Source organism: Pocillopora verrucosa, chromosome 1, assembly GCF_036669915.1.
Source record: "Pocillopora verrucosa isolate sample1 chromosome 1, ASM3666991v2, whole genome shotgun sequence".
Lineage (NCBI taxonomy): Eukaryota > Metazoa > Cnidaria > Anthozoa > Scleractinia > Pocilloporidae > Pocillopora > Pocillopora verrucosa.
This window is the reverse complement of record NC_089312.1, coordinates 17556876-17581333: the sequence shown is the minus strand read 5'-3', so window position 1 is coordinate 17581333 and position 24458 is coordinate 17556876. Positions and strand designations below refer to the sequence as shown.

The window sequence follows — 24458 nt, the reverse complement described above, 5'->3', positions numbered from 1 at the left end:
CAAGGAGGATAAAGAATGATAGAAAATAAAATGGCTCAGCTTTTTCCCCAGAAAATTAAAAAAAGGGTTATTCCTCGTTATTCATTTTACTACAAATCTGTTATACTGTCTGCATCTGTTTTCTTCCTCTAGCACCATGACCCATTTAGTCAACACAAAGTTATTGTTAACAAAGCTTGTTGTTGCACATCATATGACTCAAGCTCTCATAGGATAATGTTAACTCCATTCCATTTAGATTTGGAAGTGACATGAGGTGCTGGATTCTGTGTTGCTTTACAGGAGCTTGGAGAGGGAGAATTGGCTTAGGGCCAGTAATATTAGCAAGAAAATTTCTCACATGAACTTGACACAAACTTTAAAGTTTTTTTTTTCCCAAATAAGACCATAAACGAGATTAGTAACTAAATTTAATTTTTGGAGCAGACTTCAACTGTAACTCTTCCTTAAATAAAAATATACACTTACATGTAACCTTAAAATTACACTATTTCCTATCCAAATTCAAAGCCAACTCTGAATTTACATATAAGATTACCAAGAATCTCCAAATTGTATTCTCCTATAAAGTACTCTAACCTCTGAACAAAATACAAGCATCACAAGTGTACTTGCAAATGTCTCCATTTTTCACCCCTTCATGTTTGAAGAGAGTAACTTGGGGATTCAGTTCAAATACTAATTTCAAAATTTTTTAAAGCTATTTAGGTACTTGTTATAAGCATGAAATTTTAAGATGTATTTCACTATGAGTTCATAACTTCTCTTAGTCTAATGTTTTTTTTTGTGATATTGATGAGAGATAGTTCTGCTTAGGTCCACAACCCTATTCGCTTTTGTAGCACTTAGTTAACCTTCCACAAATAACAAGTAATTTTCCTTAACAATATCAACATGCTTTAAGAACAGGAAGCTAGTGAGGGGGAAGAAAAATTTCAACTAGGAGATATAGTTTGATCTCACAAAAACTTCTTAAGGCTGAGATAAGATTATAGCAAACAGTGTGGAGAGTTGAAATTTAGATCTTGGGAGTGATAGGTTGAGAACAAGCTATGTGCCATGGTTTGTGTCCATCTAGATCATTTTCAACAAACTGTGTTCCTCTTGTCTTTACCTTTCATAGATAATGATTTCTTGAAAGCACTAGAAAACAATGATTTCAGTGTTCTATCCTTTTAAGAAAGAAAAAATTAATATAATATGATAAGAATTCTTATGTTTAAGTTTCAATCTTCTGCGGCTGTCATTATCATTTGTTCCCCAGTCGTTATCACATCCCATTCTATTTATTTACCACAAAGTCTTTCAGTGTGAACAAAGTAATAATTTACAAATACTGCATTGCATTGTATGGTGTCCCTTGAAAAAAAAGAACAAGGAGCTTGGAAATATGTGACAGATACAGCTGATGGCCTTATCTCTTCAAAAATTTTAGCCTACAATAACTTTTTTTTCTATTAAAGAGGATTATACCAAGAACATTGTTACTTTCATGCATTATTATCAAATTAAAAAAAAAAGAGATCTGTATACTTTAGTCTAAAATAATGTTCCTATGTATGTACAATGTAATTGTAGATTGCTTCTTAAACAATAATCACTGTTAACTATTCAACAAACAGGGAGACTGAAAAACTAGTACACCCAAAGTTCTTTACAACAGGATACAGACTGAATCCTCTTTAAATTGACAAATTGATAGGTTCTGCAGCTTCTCATGTTAAAAAGTATGTGAACACAAAAAGGATGTTGTCTTCATGTTCAGTAGTAATCAGTAATTGCAGATAACTCTTCTTTCTTGGAGGTGAACCTTGGTCCACTTTGTCATTCACTAGTCACTTTAAAAAGCTAACTGTATTCCTCTTCTCCTTCATCATCACTCTCATTTCCATTATTACTGGGACCAACCTCATTGGCCAGGTCCATCCTTGGGCGTGGTGGAATCATTGGCTGTGTGATGTTGAATGTTTTAATAATTTCCTACAGAACAAACCATATAACAGAGTAATGCTACAAGTTAAAAACCCTGATATTGATTCATGACTACAGGAAGCATGGCACCAATGCAGTTTCAGTTTACTAACAATTATTCAGACACCAGTGGTAATAGACCATGTAATTCAAGTGCCTGATTTTATTTCAGATATATTGGAAGGGTTTTTTTTGCTCACCACTGAGTGATACTTTCTCTGGAATCTTTTGAAAGAAAATGGAATCTTTTTCGTTTACAAAAAGGTAAACATCAGTTATATGACTTAATGTCCCATCCAAAATAATAACTTTTGCATGCATAGCATGCCAATGTTTTTATTTGATTCACCTTATACTCTTTCAAAGTGAGATGAACAACAACTTGCTGCTTTCCCATCTGTTCATCTTCACCAGGCATTTCTGAGTATGCTACCAATTCAATGAGAAAATATAAATATAAATAAAATAAAACAAACAAAGAAAACAAAACCATTTCTACCAGATTACAGTGTAATTAAATATGACTACCATGTTGCGACAACCCCCCAGTGATTAGATGAGGTTGTGTAAATGTGGAAAAAGTCCTCAGTTCCTTTTGTAAATAATTCTCAAAAATAATTCTGGCAACCCAGAAAGCAAGATGTCACAACCTTGTTAGCAGACCTAACCCATAAGGGTGCACATACTATCTGAAATATTTTATAAAAACATGTACATGAACACTTACATACAACTGGTAGTCCATGATCATCAAGACTTATGTCTGCTCGACCATCCTAAAGGCATGAAAATAGACTTGAAATCAAGTATGTGAGATACAAGACATGATTAGCAAGGATCATGAAACAGTTACAGATCTATTCATGCTCAAGAAAATTATCTGTAGACTAAGCCATTGCTCATCTGCACTCACTTTGGAGTACTATGCTTTTTAAGCTCTTAGCCAATTAGTATTCATATTCAACTATCTAATTTTTACTGCTAAAAAGATCTGTTGGCAGTCACTAGGTAAGAGTAATTGCTAATAACATTTTAGATTCAAAGTACAACTTACCCTAACTAGAAAAGACAAGTGGAAAAGATTCTCAATTGTTTGCCCGAATGAATTAGGGTTGATGATAAAGTTGAACAGAGACACTGGAGTTAATTCACACTCTTCACCTTCCTCAGAAACTATGAAACAAGAAATTAAGCAACTGGTTAGTGATGAAATGACAAGGAAACTAGTATTAAGAAGACTGAATATTATTATGAATATTATACTGATACAAGCCAGGTCTTATATTTTCCCATTTAAAAATAGATACTATACAAGCTCCCTGTTTGGTCAAAACCCATCATTTATTGTACTGGTAAACCCATTGAAAATTGAATTTTAATATATATAAGTAATCAACTGCACTTTCTATCCATTTACCAGGCTAAGGTAAAAACCCTTTAGGGATGTTGGGAGAACATTTGAAAAGTTTGTCCACAAAAACTTTTCCTGTGTTCTACCAACACCTTGCATGTATTATTACAACTATTAACCAATAGAAAGTGCACTCTTTTGCCTCACTATAAAATGAGCCAGAATTCAGCAGACACCTCTCATTGAGTAGAAGAGGACACCAAAATCAAGCACTTGTGAGGAATCTGTTTCAAGCAGAAAGCCTAATAAAAGGTTTGAGTTCCATTTTCAAGTGAAAATATTTTAACTTAAAAATATCACAACTCTTCCACAATAAAGAAGGGTGGTTGAATTTGTTTGATAATTTGCTCTTAATCCTTTAACTCCCATGGGTGACCAACACAGAATTTCTCCTTACAATATCAATACAATATCAACCAGATAAGTAATGAGAATAAAGAAAAATATTAATTTGGGGATAATTTGTTGATCCAATACTAAATTCTCTGAACTAACATTACAAAAATTGTATGGTTGACAGTAAGGAGAATTACAAATTTGATCTGGGAGTTAAAGGGTTAAGCAACTCATGCAAGTGCTCTCTTTTGCCAGCAGCTGGTGAATGCAGGTTCATTGTAGATGATAAAGAGAGACAAAAATTTGGACTTTTGTTTGTGACATACAGGTAATGAAAATAAAAAAAATCATCTGCTTAAGAGTGGATTCTTCAAATTACTCCAAGTTCTCTAAATTATTACTAAAGAAACTGTTTAACAGCAAAAGAGGATAATTGCAGAAAGGCTAGACATAATTTTTATATAATTATATACCTGTGTTATCATAAAGGATGCTATGTAGTCTGTCTACTTCTTTAGTCGTTGCTTCCTCTTTGGTTTCTACCTTCTCCAACTGATAGAAAGAACAAAATGAGAACATTTAAGTCTAAACTGTTAAAAATCAAAATTTTGTACTCCTGTAGAATTATTACTTTTCATTCCTGAAATTTGAACAGTAAAATTAAATGCAAGAATGTGGGCAAAAAAGTATTACACTACCATTCAAATCATCTTGTTTATTTTTCTTAAAATGTTTATTATATACTCTCATTTCACAATTTAGAAAACTTGTTTGCTGACTCTTTACTGTCTGCACAAGTTGCTCATGTCATACCTGTGACATGACATGACACAAAGTTCAGATACATTTTTGTACAGAAGGAAGCAAGCAGAGTCATCATTTTCAACTGTGTGTAACTTTAAGTAAAACAAATACATCAAAAAAACTGAAAAGTTTTCTAAAAAATAGTTTTACCTGTTTTGGTTTGACTAACTGATTAGCATCAGGTTTTTCAGTTTTTTTCACAGCATTTCTATCTCTCCGCACTTTTACAGGAGGTTCCATGGATAATGGACCAAACCTGAAATGAAACATGATCATTGAAGACCACCATTACATCAACATGGACAAGAAAGCTGTGAATGCATCTTTGACATCTTTGATAGGATTGCATGAAAACTGATTTCAAAATTATCTTAATTGCCAAGCAACCTTTGAGTTAAAAACCCACTTGGAAATAAATTTCTCTCTTGCTGTTATCAAAACACCTAGATTGTTACATACCAGGAAGACACACAAAAAAAACTGAATTCAGTCTTGAATCACATTATTTCTCTGAAACTCTCTTAAAGTAATCCTATGTGTGCTAAACTTTTAATTCATATAATTAAGTGTATGAAAATGAGATCAAACACTGAGTCAGTCTCTTGAATTTATAACAGTGTATACCTATCTCAACTGAAAGAGAAGTCAGAATAATTCAGAATCAAATGGTATCATTGCAAGGCTGAACATACATAAAGTCAACATTTGGAGTTCTCCTAAACGCTACACTGGCTTTTCTACCAAGTTTCTTCCAGTCAAGGTGAGGTGGGGGTTGGTGCCTCCCACCAGCCATCTCTTCATCCTCATTATCTCCTCCAGTCATATCGGAAACACTTCTCCCTCCCATAAAAGTTATCTGATAAAAAGGATAAAATTTATAACTTTTTGGCTTTTTTTTTAAAATTTTTTTATTTCATGGCAGAGGATGAACTAGTCGCTGTAAAGGTTCTATGAAAACAAGGAATTGAGGACTGAGAGTTGACATAAAAAACTGTGAGAAATAAGTAAATGAGATCTCTTTCAAGTTTACAGGCTGATAAAAATAAAGCATAACTGTCTGTAAGCAACCATTACCCACTGCCTGACAAAATAACAACCTTTGAACCAACATGACACCAATGCATTGACTGACAAATCCCCTAAAAAAGTTACTGACAGCGGTACAATGTATGGATGTTTTGAAAGTGATTAACAACTTTCTCGGTTAAAAAGAAAAGATCAAGAAAATAATTCTAAAACAGCAATCAAATAACATTTTCAGGCAAATTTAAGATAATTATTTCCTAGCTGTGGCTGCAGCAGTAAGTTAGAATGGAACTAAGGAGGATTTGGGTGTGAAGACGAACAAGACAAAGTCAAACACAGAGTTTGATTACTTCCAAGTGTATTACTAACAACATTCAACAAAGAAGGGTACCAGACATGGTTTGATGCTACTCTGGTTTACAGATTTAATGAATGTAACTGAAGAAGTTATAATTCATAGACCCAACGTTTCAACACTCCTGTCTAGTGCCTTCATCAGGGGTGATCTAAACACTGAAACAAGAGATCCTTTTATATGATCACTAATTGGCTGCCTTTTTTTCTAACAAGGTGTAAATAGGCATCAGGAAGTAAGACGCCATCATCACAATCTAAAGGAGCGTGGGCGGAGTTAATATGCCAAGCTTCCAAACAAAGGCACTGGTGGTAATGCCGATTAGTGGTGAGAATTCTTAGACTTGTCCCACCCAATTTTATGGTTCGTTAGGCATGCGTGCTCTGATAAAGCTGAATTTATATTGTCGAAATGTTGGGTCTGTGAATTGTAACTTCTTTGGTTACATTCATTAAATCTGTAAACCAGAGTAACATCAAACCAAGTCTGATTGTCCACCTGGTTACCTTGTGAACTTTAATATATTTTAAAGAGGGGATGTTTATTTTCAAATGGGAAAAAGTTACATAAAAGACATGAACAACAATGATTCTTCCAACCCAATGTGGAAATGAACTTTAATTTATTTATAACTTACCAATTTCTCAACAAAAACATCTGCATCAAATGTTACCAAGTGTGTTTGCAACTGCTGAGCCTGTTGACTTCCAAGGTTTGATGCTAAGACTAGAAAATGTGCATCCAGAACAGCCTCTCTGGTATGGGTGGCTGAGGAAAATTCCCAACAACTGATTAATACTCATTTGAAGACCAAATTCTTTAAGAATAAAAGCTCACTTAAAGGAGACCCCAGATCAACAAAGGAGACATATTCATTTCCTGCTCTGTGTTCCAAAATGGGATGATGCAAAAAATGAAAAATTAGTTGTATTGCTCTGCTATTTTTGATTTAATTGATAAAAGCTAAATTTTCTTTTCACATATTATCACCCAAGTTTCCAGATCTCAGTTCCTTATTGAAATACTTATCTATCACTTTCACTTTGTAAGAGCCATAGATAAAGCCTCCTGTTGATATTTACAGTATCTTGTTCCACTTTACCCAGTTTTGTTTCATGCTAAGCCATATTATAGAAGGAGATGTGCCTGGAAGCAGAGAGAAGGTAACTCTGCCTAACCCCTACTCACATTCTCCCTGAACTAACCCCCCCCCCCCCCCCCCCACTATATCCTGACATAAAATCCCACAAAGGTTTGTCTAACATATTATAAAGATCTTACCGTTCTTAAATAACCCTTCAGCTTTATCAAGTGCTTCATGTAAGCCAGTTGATTCTGGTTTGATAAAATTATGTCTATTTTCTGTTGATTAAAGAAGGTAAAAGGCCTCATTCAAAATAAACTCAACCCTTAACATCCTAACATAAACATGCATATTCTCCTTACTATTATCTAAACATTTCCTATAGTAACATCATCTGACAATCAAAAGCCTCTCTCAGCCGTGACCTTTTCCTTTATTCTCTTTTTTTTTAAAGTTTGATTCAGGGCTGATACGGTTGGGAGAAATTTGATGCTAGTCGTTCTTGGGGGATGTTTAAGAAAACGTTCAGACGATTCGTGCATGTTGACGATCGTCCCAAATCATTCTTTGCAAAAAAGGAAAACAGTCTATAATATCCCAGTTTTCGTTGACACGTGTAAAGTTATACGCATAAAAACAGGAGGACGGCACTGTGCTTACTTTGAGTCTCGGCGATCAGTTCACGATATTCGTGACGGATTCGCCTTCTTTCCCGGGGATCGTCCTTGGGATCTCCATTTGGATCGTAGTCATCCGAGGGGCCGTCTTCACCCATATCAGCTGGACGAAAGCACTTTCAAGGATTTTAGAAAAAAATATATAAATATCTTACGCCAAATCTGGCGAAAACTACCGAACTGAGGAAAAAATCTACCACCACATGATAGGTGAGCTGTTTTTAGCTGATTTCGCGCGCTTTCCTGCGCAGTTCTTATGCAAGCTACGCGCATATATCTTTCAAAAGCCTGCTGGCAATTTTTCGCGGACTCGTTTATCGCCATTTTGTTTGAAGAACAGAGATCCAGTATACGCAACGTGGACAAACATTTAACCAGCATCCAGAATGGGAATCCTAGAGAAAATAAGCGAGATAGAGAAGGAGATCGCAAGAACTCAAAAGAATAAGGCAACAGAGTATCATCTGGGATTGCTGAAGGCGAAATTGGCAAAATACCGATCGCAACTATTAGAACCTTCGAAATCCGCGGGAGGAGGTAAGGGTGAGGGCTTCGATGTCATGAAATCCGGCGATGCCAGAGTCGCCTTGATCGGTTTTCCTTCGGTAGGAAAATCGACATTGTTAAACAAGTTAACATCCACAACCAGCGTTAGTGCTTCTTACGAGTTCACAACTCTGACATGTATTCCTGGTGTGATAGAATACAATGGGGCTAATATTCAACTGCTCGACTTACCTGGAATTATAGAGGGTGCCTCTCAGGGTAAGGGAAGGGGTAAACAAGTTATTGCTGTTGCTCGCACTGCAGACATGGTCGTGATGATGTTAGATGCTGCTAAGGGGGAGATCCAGAAGGTTTTACTGGAAAAGGAATTGGAGGACTGTGGCATTCGGCTTAACTGTTCCAAGCCAAATCTTTACTTCAAACAAAAGAAAGGAGGTGGTATTTCTTTTAACTCCACATGTTCTCTCACCCATCTGGATGAGAAGCTTGTAATGATGATTCTCCACGAATACAAGATCTTCAATGCAGAGGTGCTTATACGAGAAGATTGCACAGCAGATCAGCTGATTGATGTCATTTGCGCTAACCGAATCTACCTGCCATGTGTTTATGTTTACAACAAGATTGACTGTATTTCTATAGAAGAAGTTGATCGGTTGGCACGCCTTCCACATTCTGTTGTTGTTAGCTGTGAGATGGAGCTAAACTTGGATTACCTGTTGACCCAGGTTTGGGAACATCTTGCACTGCTCAGAATCTACACCAAGAAGAGAGGTGATCCACCTGACTTTAATGGAGGACTGATCCTTCGGCGTGGAGCTACTGTGGAACATGTGTGCCATGCTGTTCACAGAACACTAGTAGATATGTTTAAATATGCTTTAGTATGGGGTACCAGCACCAAATATAGCCCACAGCGTGTAGGAATCAATCATACTATGAATGATGACGATGTCATTCAGATTATGAAAAAGTGAATGTAATTTCACACTGGCAATTCAATTACCTCACTAATTTTTCAGTCACACTCAGAAGGAGAGGTGTTTGGTTTTTCTGTGTTTGTTCAAATTACATATGTCCAAAAGGATGAAGAGATTTTCTCATTTTCCTTTGTTGTCCTGGTTTTAGCAAGGAAGCAGAATCCTCACTTAAATTCAGTGGACTTCTCACATTGCTCTGTAACAAATAAAAAAGCAGATGAAGAGGATGGATGATTTAAAACCTTTTAAATGAATGTACGCTATATTTTTTGTGGATATTTGTCTACCTGAGTTAACTGATGGTATCAAGAGTAGTCATTCCTTTTGCCTTGATCTCTCACCAAGTAGGGAAGTTCATATAGAGCACTCATAGAACACTCTTCTACTGAAAACAATCAAAACTAAATTACTCTCAGCAAGCAATCAGAACAAAAGAGAAACTTCTTATGAAAAATAGCAAAGTTATTGTAAATGTTATTGAGAATTCAAAATAGATACAAGTAGATGGTTGTAAGCAATTGAAATGCAGGTGACCAAATAAATTTTTTTTTTTTACATTCTATTGGCTGAGAGGGTGATGCAGATTTTTTTCATCAAGCTCAGTGTGGAAACAGAAAAGCCAATGCAGTCCTGACTAACCTATGTCAATTAACTAAAATCTCACTTCAGGGAAGGCAAGAAAATCTTGTTTTCTCTCTGATAATCACCACCCAAGTTTTTCATTTTCTATTTCCTACTTTTGCATGTGGGTGGAGACCTATGCAGTTAGGTACATTTGAAATAAATATGGCCATAAAACTATCATGATAGTAAATAAACATATTAACCAAATCTGCCATTTGGGCTTGTGTATTTATTATAGAGGTTTCATCCTAGAGTCCATAATTTGCACCCAGGCTCAGTGAAAACCACAATACAGTAAAGTGTGCAAGAAGATCAGGAAACTTCTTTCAGTTATGGTAGGAAATCTTGTTCCTATTGGATCCAAATGTAGCGTGCACATAGGCAACTTCCTCTTAGTATGGAGGATCTTGGTATGTATCTACCACAGAGAATATAAGTGGATCATGGGTCAAAATGGTGGGAACAGGGTAAGTGATGTTACTCTACTGGTTGGTGAGACAAAGTTGAGGTTTATAGAAACCCAAAGAAATACAGAACAAATATCTTGCCGTTTAACTGTTGTCAATGAAAGTTTATGTACTTGAGTCAAGTGATCCACTCAGCTGAAGCTTATCCCAGCTTTCATAAGATGAAGCAATGAAGAGTATTACTATTTCCCTCCTCTTGATGGGATGTGAGTCCTCTCTAAAGCTACCCCCCCCCCCCCCCATTACTAAATTGCTAAAAAAAAGATTACAGCAAAAAATTTAACACATTCGAGAAAAATCCCACTGTAAATTGGATAGGGCCATCTTTTCCAAGCAAGTAAGACTATTGTACCAGGATGGGAAGAAGAGGTCTACCATTTAGGGACTTGCTATGCATTCAATTTTCTTTAAAAACAAGGTACATGTTTCTGGAAACATTTTCTTTCTTGTGGTTAGGTCATTTTAACCTCTGCTAATTCACTGGTAAGCACTTCAATATTTCCGAGCCAACTCAGTAATTTGACTAATTTGACCAGGATAGACTGAGAAATTATTCTCCTACGACGACATAGAGTCGTTTAGTGAAAGGGGACTGGGTACGAATGAGCGCGAGATTTGTTTTGGGCTAATATTAAAGATGGCGGCGAATTCGAAGCGATCTTTGTACAATCCAGCGCCTTCGCAAACGCCTCCACCGCAGATAAGGTACTGAATGTCTTAACTAATTCCTATATTTTGTCTTAAGTTTGTGATTTCTTTATTTTAACGCGTGGAAATTGCGTGTTTGTTGTGATTTTTTCCACAGGAAATCGCTCGCCCAAGGTTTTCTTAATACAGAGCCTGTCACTGGTTTTCCATCAAGTGCATCGAGATCTACTATACCTTTTTCGACGTAAGCTTATGTTATTTAATAGATTGGTTTAAATATTCAAGAAGTTTCAATCTCTCTCTTCAAGAACTTTTCTTGATGTAAAGGAAACTATTAAGCTCTTCTTAACTATATCGTTGTCGCTGCAGATCATATCTAAAATCGCTGTCTTTGAGTGATCAAAACCCTTAAACTCCCTACATATTTGTGTTCATTTCCCCCTCTAGCTTCTGCGTATTTATTGTATGTAATTTGAAAGAGTTATATGTGTTGTTTTATCAGGATAACACTATTTTTCAGTGGGCGAGTTCGTCTGTTTTTGTAGTTTTGGCTAATAAAGTGAAATTGTGAGAATTGACATGCATGCTGATCTCCTCTGGGAGTTTAAGGGTTAAATACTGTACAAAAATCCAAGGCTCTCACTTAAATAGGATGAAAGCCTAAGCTTAAGGTATTTTAGAAGTTTAGGAAAGCCTATTCGGGAATATAGTAAAAACTTAATTCACTTATATCAAACTACTGAGCAAATCACTTCAATTTCATGTTTACTTTTCCATCCCTGATCTAAACACAAGCTTGAGTATATACATTAGATTTCAAATAACAATGATCTTACAATAACATTCCACTGAGGGGCAAAAGGAGGGAGGCTCTTCAAAGGAGACATTTTAGTGGGGTGCATCACTCTTTGTCTTGAGTTCTCTTTGTTTTGAAGAAAGACTCCCTAAGATTTAAGGTCAGATTGTAGGGAGGCTTTATGAAAATGGCTGTTTGACAATTTAAAATAATGTTTTTGCATTCTCAACTTTTTGTTGTGGTTAAATCCCAGGCATGTCCCTGACCCAACATATGTTGAAGAGAGAGAATCAAAACAAACCTCACCTGTTCTTTTGGTGGATGCAAGTGGACAGCATAAGAGCCCTGATCTTGCTGAAGTACCAGTTGTTACAGGAATTGTTAAGTCTCCAGTGAGAGTTGTGTGCCATTCTCCTCGACATTTTGGAAGAGACAGAAGCATGTTAGAAAACTCAGTTATTATTCAAAGATCAGACAACTTAACTGATGTTACTGGCAGTTTAGAAGAAGGAAGGAAAGTTAAAGTAGCTGGTATACCAAAAGTTAATCTTCTTGAATCCAGTGCAAGAAAGAAAGATTTACCTCACAGTAGTCCAGGTAAAGTTTTGGTTAATGTTACTCAAACCTCAGTTATGTTGTCTTCTTATTAGCCACAGAGTAAAATTCTTCAAAGCTTTTCAACTCTTGGAACAATAAACTGCATGAAAGGTTCTCTAAAGGCTTGTTTTCACTGGCAATGGATTTGGACTCAGAGTTTTAGTTGGAGTGGTAAAAGTACCTATGACCCAGTGAAAATGGAAAAAAAATCCTTCACAAGCTCAATGGAATTGGCCTTGAAAGAACAGCGGAATCGTTTATTTTATTCCAATTGTGCCCAGTAATGACTCTAACTCTTATGATCCATTGAAAACCAGATTTTATAGGTACAAGCAGAATTGGAAAAACTTACTAATCACATTGAGAATTCTAAGACCATCTGATGGCTTATGACTCTGACAACTCTGACAGATCAGGTTTCACTGGATCTTAAGGAACTGAATCGTAAGGGGCATCAGTATTTTTTATGGTACTCTCTGCACTTCGTATTATTCCAACTCTGCTCTAAGTGAATACCAGTCTAATGGAATAGTAATCACTGTACCACTTTTAACATCATCACCCTGTACCACACTTGTATTATTTATGCAGAGGGACAAGACTGTCTAAATCACATCTAAGCTGTAGCAACTATATGTATGCTATCCTATGCTTTTTTTTTTGGTATTTTTTAAAATAAAGTCCATTGTGAGGCTTATAATGCTGATAATTATAACAAACGAGCAGAAGGATGATCCTGGTGATTTGGATTGTTTAAAAATTAGATCACATTTTGATGCGGTTTATTTAAAATGTCTTAGTAAATTAATGTCTCAAGAAGGAAGAGGTCTGAGGTTTTATGATGTCCATAGTGCTCCTGACACTTTTGTCAGTTTTATCTTTAAGGAAAGACAAGTGGCCAATGAACAAGCTTGCAATGAGTCTCCCTACCCAGCTTAAAATTTTGTATTTTTCCTACTTTTGGAATAAATCTTAATCATTAATTTAAGAGAATATTTTCAATGAATATTCTTCCAGTTAATATCAGTGGTTGTCTTTTTGGTGAATTTAAGTCGAAAGTGTCACATGAAACTCAGTCATCATGATCGTTAAAACTATTGGAAGGAGTATTGATTCGTAAAATATTCAATTGTAAACTATCTATTTCAACTACTATGTGATGTATGATGATATCACTAGTAACAAAAATGAATTTTTTTTTGTTCAATACCCAAGTACATAGAAGATCCCATGAAGAAACCTTGTTGGACCATGAGAGAGAAGCTGTTGAACCTAGATTGGAACAACAACAGATTGGTAGACCTGAAGAGGAGTTTAAAAGTTTTTTAGGGGAGGATGGTTTGTATGCTGCACCTCCATCATCTCACTTATCTACACCTCAGATAAAGCAACAACTTTTTGATTTCTCATCAGGTAAAGAAACTTGTTCTGACTTACTTTAAAAGATAGTGATGATTTCTCTGATTTACCCTTTCTCCACATCTCCCTAAAGCACTTGAAAATTTGAAAGTTGAATCACAGTGAAACTTTCTATAAGAACAAGTAGATTGAATATAGAACGTACATCCTTTTGTAAATGAACACCAGCTAGTCCCCCTTTTTGTTCCCCAAACTAAGAGAAAGCTGCACCCACATTCACCCCACACCCCTTTTGAGAAGATAAGGACACTTCAAAAGGAGCAGTTCTATCCCACAAGCATCTGCTTGATGAAGGTCTAAACAATATTCTGTACTCAAGCTGACTTAGTTGTAACATTGCATAATGGTGCATTGAAAAAAATGAGAAAACATGTGGTCATGATTGTGTACCACACTCCTCAGTTTCAGATTCCTATTTCCAAGCACCAGATGGTGATCCGTCTGTGTAAGTAAAAATTGTTACAGTTTAATGGCTGGATTCATGACTAATCTTAGGTTATAAATGTTGGGCAAAGATGAGAAATGTTACATGTAAACACATGTAAATTCCTCAGTTTCAGCTTAGGATTTAAAAGCTTTTTTTATGTGTTCTGCCAACATGTCAGGTGGTATATTATGCCAGTGAGTTGTTAGGGAGTGTGTTAATTGGTGCAGTAAATTGATAGAATTTTGACCAATAAATGCCTGAAATACAAATGATGCTTTAAAACATAAGATGTCATTTATATTTATGGTGATTTAATGGTGTGCTTTAACAGGATAATGTTTGTTGATCCAAAATGACATTTGAATAGTGCAATTTTGAATAATAAAATTATTGACATCTTTTCTACTTTTATTGTAGTTTACCTGCAGGAGAAAAACAAAATTTGAAAACAAAGAAAAAGAAACAAAAAACTGGTAATTTATGTTGGCACATGTATAAAACTACACTCTGTTGTCTAATTTAACCCTTTGACCCCTAACTTTGACCTACATCTAATAAATCTTTAAAGTATCACCCTCTAAATCACCCACTAAGGTTATAATAATAAAGGAAATGACCACCAACTAAAGAAAACTGTTGACTGATAAACAAATTCTCCTTGTTATTACTTCAAGTTTTAGCATGAGTAGCTGGTTTTTAACTGATATTTTCTAAAAATGCCCCAATATTAACACCGTCTCCTTACAGAAATACTTTTATTTTGCTAAATTGGATAGCTAGCATTAATATTGCAGTACAAACATTATTGTTTACCAGTCTTGTATTTGAAAGACTTTCATTAGGATAATTGTAGGTTTTCAACCAAGGAAGTACTTTACTGTGTATTTTTTTCACTAGATACTGATAACAATTCAGAAGATAATTGAAATATTTTAGTGTTTCAATATGGTTTCCATTAGATATTGGTAACAATTCAGAAGATGATTGAAGTATTACAGTGAGCTATCCACTATTCTAATTAGCCCCCTGTCTGAAAGAGCTGGGAATTAATGAGCTCCCTGGGGCATATTATAGTAGCATTTTCCTTAATGCATTTGTATACAACAAATGGTTTCACATTTGCTTTCTTTTAGCTCGCATTGTCCCTTCCAGATACATGGCTGCTGGAACAAAAGTCACTAAAAAGGTAGCAGTGAAGGTAAAAAGTTTACTCTAAGCTGTGTGCATCTTGAACCTGGACAATTGCTTCTTGCTGGCCAATTTTAACTTGAAAATACACCTAAGGGTGTTTTTTTATTGATTGTTGTAAAACAAAAACTAAATTTATTACAACCAATGAAAAGTAAACTCAAACCAAACAAACAGCCCAAAGTGCAGGAAACACATGTGACTAAGTAGTGATTGGTTTTAGTTTTGTATCTGATTGTTTTAGAGAGGGCCACAAGTTTTTTTGACCAATCATAGGGTAAAGTAAAGCAAAACCTTGGTAATATTGGATTTCTTTTGACTTTCAATTTGAAAAAATGGCACTAAAAGTAATTTTTACCTCTTTTCAGCAATGTTATATGGCAGATTTCAGTCTGGTGGCTCAGTGATTAATGTTGTCAACTGTGGATCACTCTCCTGTTACTAAATTTCTAAATGAAAACCCTGTTATCTGTAAAATTTTATTTTTTATCTTTTTTTGATCTTTTGGGAAGTTACTCATGATAAATATTATGTTTCTTACTTTATGTTATATGCTGACAGGAGGCACCTCCACCCACAAAGAAAAAAGTCAGAGTGCCCTCTGCAACATCATCAAAATCAAGAGACCAGTCAGTTCTTACTCACTCCAACAACAGCACACTTGGCCTTGATGTCATCACACCCTTCATCAGACACATGTCCAATCAAAAAGGCATAGTCACATCAACTCCAGCTGATGCCATGGCAGGGGTTGACCCTGCTGTTCATGTGGGAGCACCCACCCCCATTTTGCCCCAGGGTGTAGCAACATTTGCAAAACAACATGGGGGGAGTGGAGGTACTTATGCTGTCAAGAAGACTTCAGTTTCTCGTGACAAGCAAAAGCAGCAACCTATTGTAGTCAAGAAAGCTGGGGTTAAGATGGCAGGTAAAGAAAAAATAAAAGTTATCTGTAGGTACAAAATGTTCTCTTAAAGGTCAAGGCACATTGTTAACTTAAGAGGAACTTACCTTCAAATAACAAATTAGCCTTGTTGAGTTGCCTTATTTAATTATTGTCCAAAGCAGTTGCTTTGTCTATCCAAATATTTTCTGTTTTGGTATCCAAAGAGAACCAGGTTGTCGTTTTGTTTCAATTCAGCTGCTTGGAAGAATATTACATTGCCAATCCTGGGTTGGCCAATTAAAACCTGCTAAAAGAAATATTCACCTATGGTAGTGGGTGAAGGAGGACTAGTTTATCAGGGTGCCCACTATTCTGAGAAAGTATTTATAAAATAATAATAGTACAGTTACTATTAATAGTTCTCATCTAAAATGAAATTTCCCCTCTAATCTGTTGGCAGGTTCATATCAACCCTCTTTGCAAACCAGCAAGCCTTCTGTTCCAACCGAGGTGCGTCAGTATTGATCGGAATTTTAATAATTTTCCTCAATGTTTAATATTAGGTCCTCTGTCGTCATCACTATCGCCTCAGCGGAAAGGGCTTCATTCAGACTCTCTCACTCACTTTTCCTGATTGGCACCAACTTTCCTAGATTCCCTCTTACTATTCCATTCTTGTTCCTTACCCTTCACTTCCTCCGCCATTGTGCGCCCTGTTATTTTGCGGCTGCCATCATTTCTCTCAAATACTAAGTGGCAGCCAGTTAAATCACAATGCCCGCCTGGGGTTTTTATTCTGTTGGATCGTGCAGGAACATGAATGGAATTGTGTTATAATTTAAAAATTCCGAACAAATTTTCAAACTTTGTTTGCAGACCGGACCTGTAGGAACTTCAGCAGGTGAAGGTGACATCTCACAACGTCAGCTTGAACTTCAGTATTCAAGAGTTGTACAAGCCTCTTTTCTGTACTCGAGGGTAAGATTTTGAAGTAGCTGTTATTAATGTCCGTGCTTGTGTTTCGTTTCCAAGATTTTTTTTTCTCAGTTACATGCAGTTTTCAGTGACCCGCGCACTTATGTAATCCGAAAGTTTTTGCGTCAGAGAATCGCACATACTAACGCCTATTGTCCCATTAGTGAATCACACACATTGTTTTTGTTTGATTGTTACTTTTCCGACTCGCACACTCTGTTTTGTAATTTATACTGTATTCCCGGAGGTGATTTGTGTACCCCGTTTTGTGCTTGATTGTTACGTTAGGGACTTGCACACTCTGTTTCGTGTTAAATCGTTTGGTTGGTGACCCACCCGATCTGTCCTATGGTTGCTTCTCTCTTTAGTGACTCGTGCATTCTTTTTCTTTGTTTGATTGTTACGTTAATAACTCGCACACTTTGATTGTCACGTAAGTGACTCGTGCACTCTTTTTCGTGTTTTATTGTTACGAAGTTAGTGAATCGTGCAATCTGTTTTTCGTTTTCTTCTTTCTTCATTACTTAATGTTTTTTGGGACTCGCGCATTCTGTTTGTGTTTGTTTATTACGTTGATGACTCGCACATTTTGTTTTCTGTTTGATTGTTACGTTAAAAACTCGCGCATTCTGTTTTTTCTTGGATTGTTCCGTAGAACTCGCTCACCGTGTTACATATTTGATTGTTTCGTTAGTGATTAGCGCATTTTGTTGAGTGGTTGAGTGTTGGGTCAGTGACTCGTGCACTCTGTTTTTTTTTTTTATTTATTGTTAGGTTAGTAATTTATGCACTCTTTTTTTGTTTAATTGTTAAGTTAGCGACTTGTGCACTCTGTTTTGTAATTGATGGTTACGTTAGTGACTTGCGCACTCTGTTTTGTGTTTGACTGTTAGGTTAGTGACTCCTGCACTCTGTTTTGTGTTTGGTGGTTACGTTAGTGACTCGCGCACTCTGTTTTGTGTTTGATTGTTACGTTGGTGACTCGCGCACTCTGTTTTGTGTTTAATTGTTACGTTAGTCACTCGCCCACTCTGTTTTGTGTTTGATTGTTACGTTAGTGACTCGCCCACTCTGTTTTGTGTTTAATTGTTACGTTGGTGACTCGCGTACTCTGTTTTGTGTTTAATTGTTACGTTAGTGTCTCGCGCACTCTGTTTTGTGTTTGATTGTTACGTTAGTGACTCGCACACTCTGTTTTGTGTTTGATTGTTACGTTATTGACTCGTGCCCTCTGTTTTGTGTCTGATTGTTACGTTAGTGACTCGCACACTCTGTCTTGTGTTTGATTGTTACGTTAGCGACTCGCGCACTTTGTTTTGTGTTTGATTGTTACGTTAGTAACTCGTCCACTCTGTTTTGTGTTGAATTGTTACGTTAATGACTCGCACACTCTGTTTTGTGTTTGATTGTTGGGTTAGTGACTCACACACTCTGTTTTGTGTTTGATTGTTGGGTTAGTGAATCGCACACTCGTTTTGTGTTGACTGTTACATTACTGACTCGCACACTCTGTATTGTGTTTGATTGTTGCGTTAGTGACTTGCGCACACTGTTTTGTGTTTGACTGTTATGCTAGGACTCGCACACTCTGTTTTGTGTTTGATTGTTGGGTTAGTGACTTGCGCACTCTGTTTTGTGTGCCGTTGTTGGGTTAATGACTCGCGCACTCTGTTTTGTGTTCGGTTGTTGGGTCAGTGGCTCGCCACTCTGTTTTGCGTTTGATTTTTGGGTCAGTGGCTCGCACACTCTGTTTTGTGTTTGATTGTTGGGCTAGTGGCTCGCGCACTCTGTTTTGTATTTGATTGTTACGTTCGTGGTTCGTGGTTCGTGGTTCGCACTTTGTTTTGTGTTTGATTGTTGGGTTAGTGACTCGCGCACTCAGTTTTGTGTCGTTGTGACTCGCCCATACTGTTCTGTGTTTGATTGTTACGTTAGTGACTCGCGCACTCTGTTTTGTGTTTGATTGTTACGTTAGTGACTTGTGCACTCTGTTTTGTGTTTGATTGTTACGTTAGTGACTCGTGCCCTCTGTTTTGTGTTTGATTGTTGGTTTAGTGACTCGCACACTCTGTTTTGTGTTTAATTGTTACGTAAGTGACTCGTGCACTCTGTTTTGTGTTTGATTGTTGGTTTAGTGACTCGCACACTCTGTTTTGTGTTTAATTGTTACGTAAGTGACTCGCGTACTCTGTTTTGAGTTTGATTGTTACGTTAGTGACTCGCGCACTCTGTTTTGTGTTTAATTGTTACGTTAGTGTTTTGTGCACTCTGTTTGTGTTTGATTGTTACGTTAGTGACTCGTGCGCTCTGTTTTGTGTTTGATTGTTACGTTAGAGACTCGCGCACTCAGTTTTGGTTTTTATCGTTACGTTACTGACTCGCACACTCTGTGTGGTTTTCGATTGTTAGGTAAGTGAATTGCGTATTCTTTCTGTGTTTGATTGTCACGTTAGTGACACGCACACTCCGGTTTGTGTTTGTTTGTATTATTAGTGTCTCGCACACTCTGTTTTGTGTTTGATTGTGAAATCAGTGACTCACACCACCTGTTTTATGGTTGATTCTTTCTCCAGAATGTTACTCGTCGTGGCCGAGTACTATGTTGGGTTATGGGTTGATTTGTCTAGAAATCGGTTCTTCCTTTACTTTCTTGGTAGCGTTTTCTCGTTACATCTCACCAGGTGCTGTAAAAAGGGAAGGTTTCTTTCTCCTTTATATAACTTCTCTTGCAAACGTTTAGTAATCGTTATTTCCGTTTAGGTAAGCGTGGAATGGTTCAAATCTCAGCCTTTTTGAACGGCAGTGCTTGTTCTCTCTGTTTTGTTTTTTAACTCTCTGTTCGATTTATAAGTGTGCACTAAATACAATAAGTTTGCCATGTTTTAGTTGTGTCGGTGTTATCTTTTCGTCGTTGATTCTTGGTTGAAATTGTTGGTTTTCTTGCAGCTGAAACATTCCTTTGGACAAAAAGAAAAAGATGCACAGGTATTATCAGCTTGGTGTCTATTCTTGATTGGTGAAAGAGTTATGCAAAAATGATATTTGATTCGACAACAGTCGCTTTAGTTTTCCAGGAAGAAAGAGACGAGTCTATTCTCGTAGTAGGTATTAATGAATTTCAACATTCTGTTTATTTAGAGTCAAATTTACCATGTGTGGCAGGAAAAAGAGAAACTTCAGCGCGAGATAGCTAATCTAGAGTTACAGCTGAAAACGAAAACGAAAATTGCCGAACTTGATGAACAAATTAAGCTTCAGGTAAGTCTCTAAGTTGGTCACAGTACTTCTTGCCAGTTGAAACGCGAGAGGTAAAAAATTCCGCAGGAATCCTTGCTTGCTAGGTGCAAAGTTGCTTCCCTGTTTTATATGCCAAGAGCTTTCACTGATGAAACCCTGGAGATGTATTTTGCGGGAAGGCAAACAAATACCGAGATATCTGACCCATCCCGAGTCGTCTTCAAAGCGGGGATAACTGACACTGTTAAGTGGGAGCACAGTTAATGATTCGCGAAATGATTTGGTTGATGATTCACAGATGTCAGGACTTGAGCCCATTGGGTCCAACATGGTGAGGCTAATACTAGACTTCAGTAAGTTAGCCGCTGCTCTGGATACTACCCGGCATCACATGTCAGTCAGCGGAGTGCTTCTTCCCGATAATCACGGTAAGACTCACATCCGTAAATAGAAATAAGATTTTGGATTTGATAACATACACCAGGCGACAGGAGCCCATGGGCTCCTGCCAGGCGACAAGTAACTGCTTGAGTTTCCTGCGTCCGGCAAACCGCGTCAAGTCTATTCCTCCAAAACAAGGCGCTGCAACAGGCCTCTTTGGCTTGATATTCAGTAGTGGTTCAAGAAATGAACCCCTTTTCCTCCCCAAGAAGTGTCTTCTCGATGAGGGCGGGGAGAGGGAGAAGGTGTCACCCCCGGGCCAGCAGATCGCGCTGTATACAATTTCTGTCATTATGGATTCAACTACACCTCTTGAAAATTGAACAGGAAGGATCTCATACAATGTCACTTGACTTACTATTTTAATACAGCATTGGAGGGTTTTCGTAATTTAATAGTAAGCGTTGAGACTGTATTACCATGGAACACTGACAACGCGAACGAAAAAAACTGACCCTTACCCAAGAAGAACGCTTCTGACCAAGACGCGATGGTGTCCTCGCTTTTATTTTTGAACTGGCGCCTGTTTTAACCTAAGTCCACTGAATTTTTTTCTGCGCTTTTATTATCTAACTTCCTTCTTTATTTCCTTCTCTTCAGATCAGCTATTAACTGTTCTTGACGAAAGCGAAAGATTACTCGGCGAAATTGACTCACTTTCCAAAGACAAACAACAAAAGGTAAGCCCTGGATAATGTTTAGTAGACTTCCTGTGAAACTACCTGTGACCAAGTGTCGTAAAACCGAAACCAAAGTAATCATGACAGGCAAATAGAACAAGTGAGAAGTTACCAGGAGCCAACTGATGAGAACTCAAAGTAAATTTAGCAATCTACATGAAGCGCGGGAAAACGCGAGAGACAAAGTCGCGCTTGGTTTTTAGTTTTGCGTCTGATTGGTTGAGGGGGTGGCAAGAGTTTTCTAGACCAATCACTCTAGCATAGATAGATAATTCTAGGATAACTTTAAACACTCCAGCATGACTTACTTTCTGAAAAAGCTTTTGATCTTTTTCCATCACTGCCATCGTGGCAAAGGGGAAACCCGTGAAATATCTAAGTTCTGTTAGATCCATCTCGAACTCTTAACTCTCAGCATCTAATTCTAATTCTTTCTCGTAGCTACAGTTCTTTTTTATTTTAAATCTGTTAATGTTACACAAACTTGACGTCCTACAGTGTTATTTTTGTATGTAGTTTCTAAAAACATTTATTTTATTCCGTTAGAAAACATTTAATGGTTATTTATTAGCTTAAAAAATATCCCCCTTTTCTTTCGGCTTGAAAACAGATTGAATCGTTTGCCAAAGAGATGGAGGGGTTGTCCAAAACTGTAGACTCCGAAATTCAAGAACAAAACAGGTAATATATTTATTTTTCTTATAGAGGATGGACTTACTACTTAGGTTCATTAACAGATAGGATATCTTTTATCTAATCAATTCGGTACGTGCACGGGTCATAAGGAAATTAAATTAAAGCGTTTGCCTTTTTCCTCGGATTGGTCTCTAAGATATCACGCAGGGTAATACTGATTTTGCCCGTCAGTAATATGACAATCAGTAAGTTTGTTATGTACAACTCAGCCTATGTACATTTCCTGGTAAAGGCCAAGGCTGAGAAACAGTTCATAATCTTTTGAAGCCCATTTTCTTTTGCTTCCAACATTGTAACTAGTTTTTTCTAGAACTGGGCAGTGAAATTTGTTCAAAAGAGTGGAAGATTGCAATTTTCTCCTCGTGCTTCGACAAATGGGGAACATTTTGCAGAAACGAAAGTAATTAGGCGTATAGGAAATATAATTTTATTATTCACTTTGTTTATCAATTATATTATTTTAATTTTTTTTCAACATTTTTCTGCAAGGTGTGGTGAATTGCTGGCTGCTGCGTCAACGCTCAGCACTCAAGAGCGTAGTCTTCAAGCGCAATCCATCATGGCTGGGTTATAGACATGTTCATTTGGTTTCGTCTCCTTCTGGGTATCGAGCGTTTTGGAGATGACAAGTTGAACAGCTTGCCAAGCCAAGTAAACAAAGACTGAGGTGGTTGACACAATAATAAAGTAATGGAGTCTAATGAACAGAATATGGCCTCTCTCTTAATCTGCTTCATGACTGTAACATTTCTCAAGAGAAGAGAGAGAGAGAAGATTGAGAATTCTTCTAAGTTCAAACTCTGATTCCTAGTTGAGGAAATTCGTGGTTACCATAGCTCGCTATACAAATCCACGCTAAAATTTCGTTGTCAGGAGAGAATATTTCGCTGAGAAAAAACGCGTTTTCACGTGTTGTACACCTGTGTACACCTGTTGTTTTTATTGATAACGCCTTTCCGGCACAAAGCTGTCTACTAGGGATCTTTCCTTGTACTTGCTGTATTTCGAAAGAACTCTGAATTTCTCTAAAGAAACAGTTTAGACAATTGATTATTTTGCAAACTGTCTAGCATGCAGATGTAAACATATCATCTTAAATACTGTTCGTCGTAGTCGTAGTTTGGAAGACCCTCAAGCAATCGTCATAATTGTTTTCATCGAGAATTTCCGCAGCAGCTAGAAAAGAAAGTTATTTGTGGAAGCCTTGCTCCTCTATTACTTGTTCTTGTCAGTGTGACTCTGGTTTTTGACAGATCTATCATATTTGTAATAAATACTGATAATTCAAACACATTTGTTATTTTCCTAGTCTTTTTTATTTAGTGCAGTCTCAATATCTTGAACTGAGGGTGCATCTCTGGGAGTGACCTTGTGTAGCAGTACCACTGTAATGTAACCCTAGAGCTGATCTTGCACTCAATATTTGGACTCGGGCCGGAACCTGGAGTGTAGACTTGTATCAGTGTAACACTATAATTTTTATCCGGGATATATCTGAATAAGGTCTTGTCGCTGGGCGAAAAATTTTGTGTGTCTCGGAATATGTTTAAACGGGTTTATCAGAGTTGTGTAAACCTCTATTCAAGTAGATAGGAAATTTTTCTGTCTTGGTATTGCCTCATCTAAAGAGGAGATAGGGTTGGGAGAAGTCCTGAAGTTCAGCAAACCCGAGAAATTGTCGAGGGTTAGTATTAGTTGTGCGAATTCTTCCAGCCTACCAGATGTTTAGAACAGGCCATGTAGACACGAAAAAGTGTATCCTTGCTAATATGATCGAATATTTCTCAAATTACTCACCATTCTTAAGCGTCATAATCGTGTTTTCGTTCAAGGTGAGGAGGAATATTTCAATTTAGACAAAATTCTACTAAAAAGCTTTAAAGAGCAGATTTAACATGTATTTTTGTGCTACACCGTGCATACACTGGTCATAGTCAGCAGTATTTTAACAGTAAAAGAGGAATGAGACACTTCTACTTCCCATGTCGTACTTATCGCGTTACCGCCGCTTCTGTTCCACGCTTTGCGCGAGATGGCTGCTGTTCGGAGTCTAGAATGAAAGGAGTTTTTAAGAACGATTTCCCTCGTTCTTTATTACTTGAGATGGTGGTTCGAGATTTACATATAAAATCAGTCATCGTACTTTTTTAAGAGACACGAACTACGAACTACCCCAATATCAGTATGGATATTCTCAATACTGTTCTCTCTACATTGATTTCTAAG

At 37.0% G+C, this 24458-nt stretch overlaps 3 protein-coding genes across 4 annotated transcripts; 2 read left to right on the top strand and 1 right to left on the bottom strand.

The window, feature by feature from the left end:
* Positions 1–380: 380 nt before the first annotated feature.
* On the bottom strand, positions 381–7894 carry LOC131797175 (non-structural maintenance of chromosomes element 4 homolog A-like). Its single transcript, XM_059114795.2, has 10 exons — positions 7648–7894; positions 7185–7265; positions 6541–6671; positions 5215–5378; positions 4673–4778; positions 4192–4270; positions 3026–3144; positions 2699–2747; positions 2321–2400; positions 381–1980 (listed from the first exon to the last, which is right to left on the bottom strand). Exons 1-10 carry the CDS (start codon positions 7760–7762, stop codon positions 1849–1851), a joined length of 1056 nt encoding a protein of 351 aa, XP_058970778.2. The 5' UTR covers positions 7763–7894; the 3' UTR covers positions 381–1848.
* A 94-nt stretch (positions 7895–7988) lies between these two features.
* Positions 7989–9983, top strand: LOC131797173 (developmentally-regulated GTP-binding protein 2-like). The gene has a single exon (XM_059114793.1). The coding sequence runs from the start codon at positions 8051–8053 to the stop codon at positions 9146–9148; it is 1098 nt and encodes a 365-aa protein (XP_058970776.1). The 5' UTR covers positions 7989–8050; the 3' UTR covers positions 9149–9983.
* An 890-nt stretch (positions 9984–10873) lies between these two features.
* On the top strand, positions 10874–23521 carry LOC131797181 (HAUS augmin-like complex subunit 8). 2 transcript variants are annotated; one of them, XM_066168610.1, is made up of 16 exons: positions 10874–10947; positions 11048–11134; positions 11940–12283; positions 13499–13696; positions 14105–14147; positions 14547–14602; positions 15263–15315; positions 15879–16245; positions 16664–16713; positions 17080–17181; positions 20125–20163; positions 20317–20436; positions 20714–20843; positions 21457–21536; positions 22147–22217; positions 22722–23521. In XM_066168610.1, exons 1-16 carry the CDS (start codon positions 10880–10882, stop codon positions 22804–22806), a joined length of 1893 nt encoding a protein of 630 aa, XP_066024707.1. In that variant the 5' UTR covers positions 10874–10879; the 3' UTR covers positions 22807–23521. The 2 variants fall into 2 exon arrangements, with proteins under 2 accessions (XP_066024707.1, XP_058970790.2); XM_059114807.2 differs by having other exon boundaries at positions 15263–15327.
* Positions 23522–24458: the final 937 nt, after the last annotated feature.

What these genes read in the sequence shown, in the direction of transcription:
- LOC131797173 (XM_059114793.1), top strand. Translation starts at nt 8,051, where the DNA reads ATGGGAATCCTAGAGAAAATAAGCGAGATAGAGAAGGAGATCGCAAGA.
- LOC131797181 (XM_059114807.2), top strand. Translation starts at nt 10,880, where the DNA reads ATGGCGGCGAATTCGAAGCGATCTTTGTACAATCCAGCGCCTTCGCAA. An exon ending in AAAAAGAAAAAGATGCACAG is followed by an intron (nt 20,164 to 20,316) that starts GTATTATCAGCT and finishes CTGTTTATTTAG; the next exon opens with AGTCAAATTTACCATGTGTG. An exon ending in GCTTCTTCCCGATAATCACG is followed by an intron (nt 20,844 to 21,456) that starts GTAAGACTCACA and finishes CCTTCTCTTCAG; the next exon opens with ATCAGCTATTAACTGTTCTT.
- LOC131797175 (XM_059114795.2), bottom strand. Translation starts at nt 7,762, where the DNA reads ATGGGTGAAGACGGCCCCTCGGATGACTACGATCCAAATGGAGATCCC. An exon ending in ACTCCAAATGTTGACTTTAT is followed by an intron (nt 4,779 to 5,214) that starts GTATGTTCAGCC and finishes GTTTCATTTCAG; the next exon opens with GTTTGGTCCATTATCCATGG. An exon ending in TCATGGACTACCAGTTGTAT is followed by an intron (nt 2,401 to 2,698) that starts GTAAGTGTTCAT and finishes TTGAATTGGTAG; the next exon opens with CATACTCAGAAATGCCTGGT.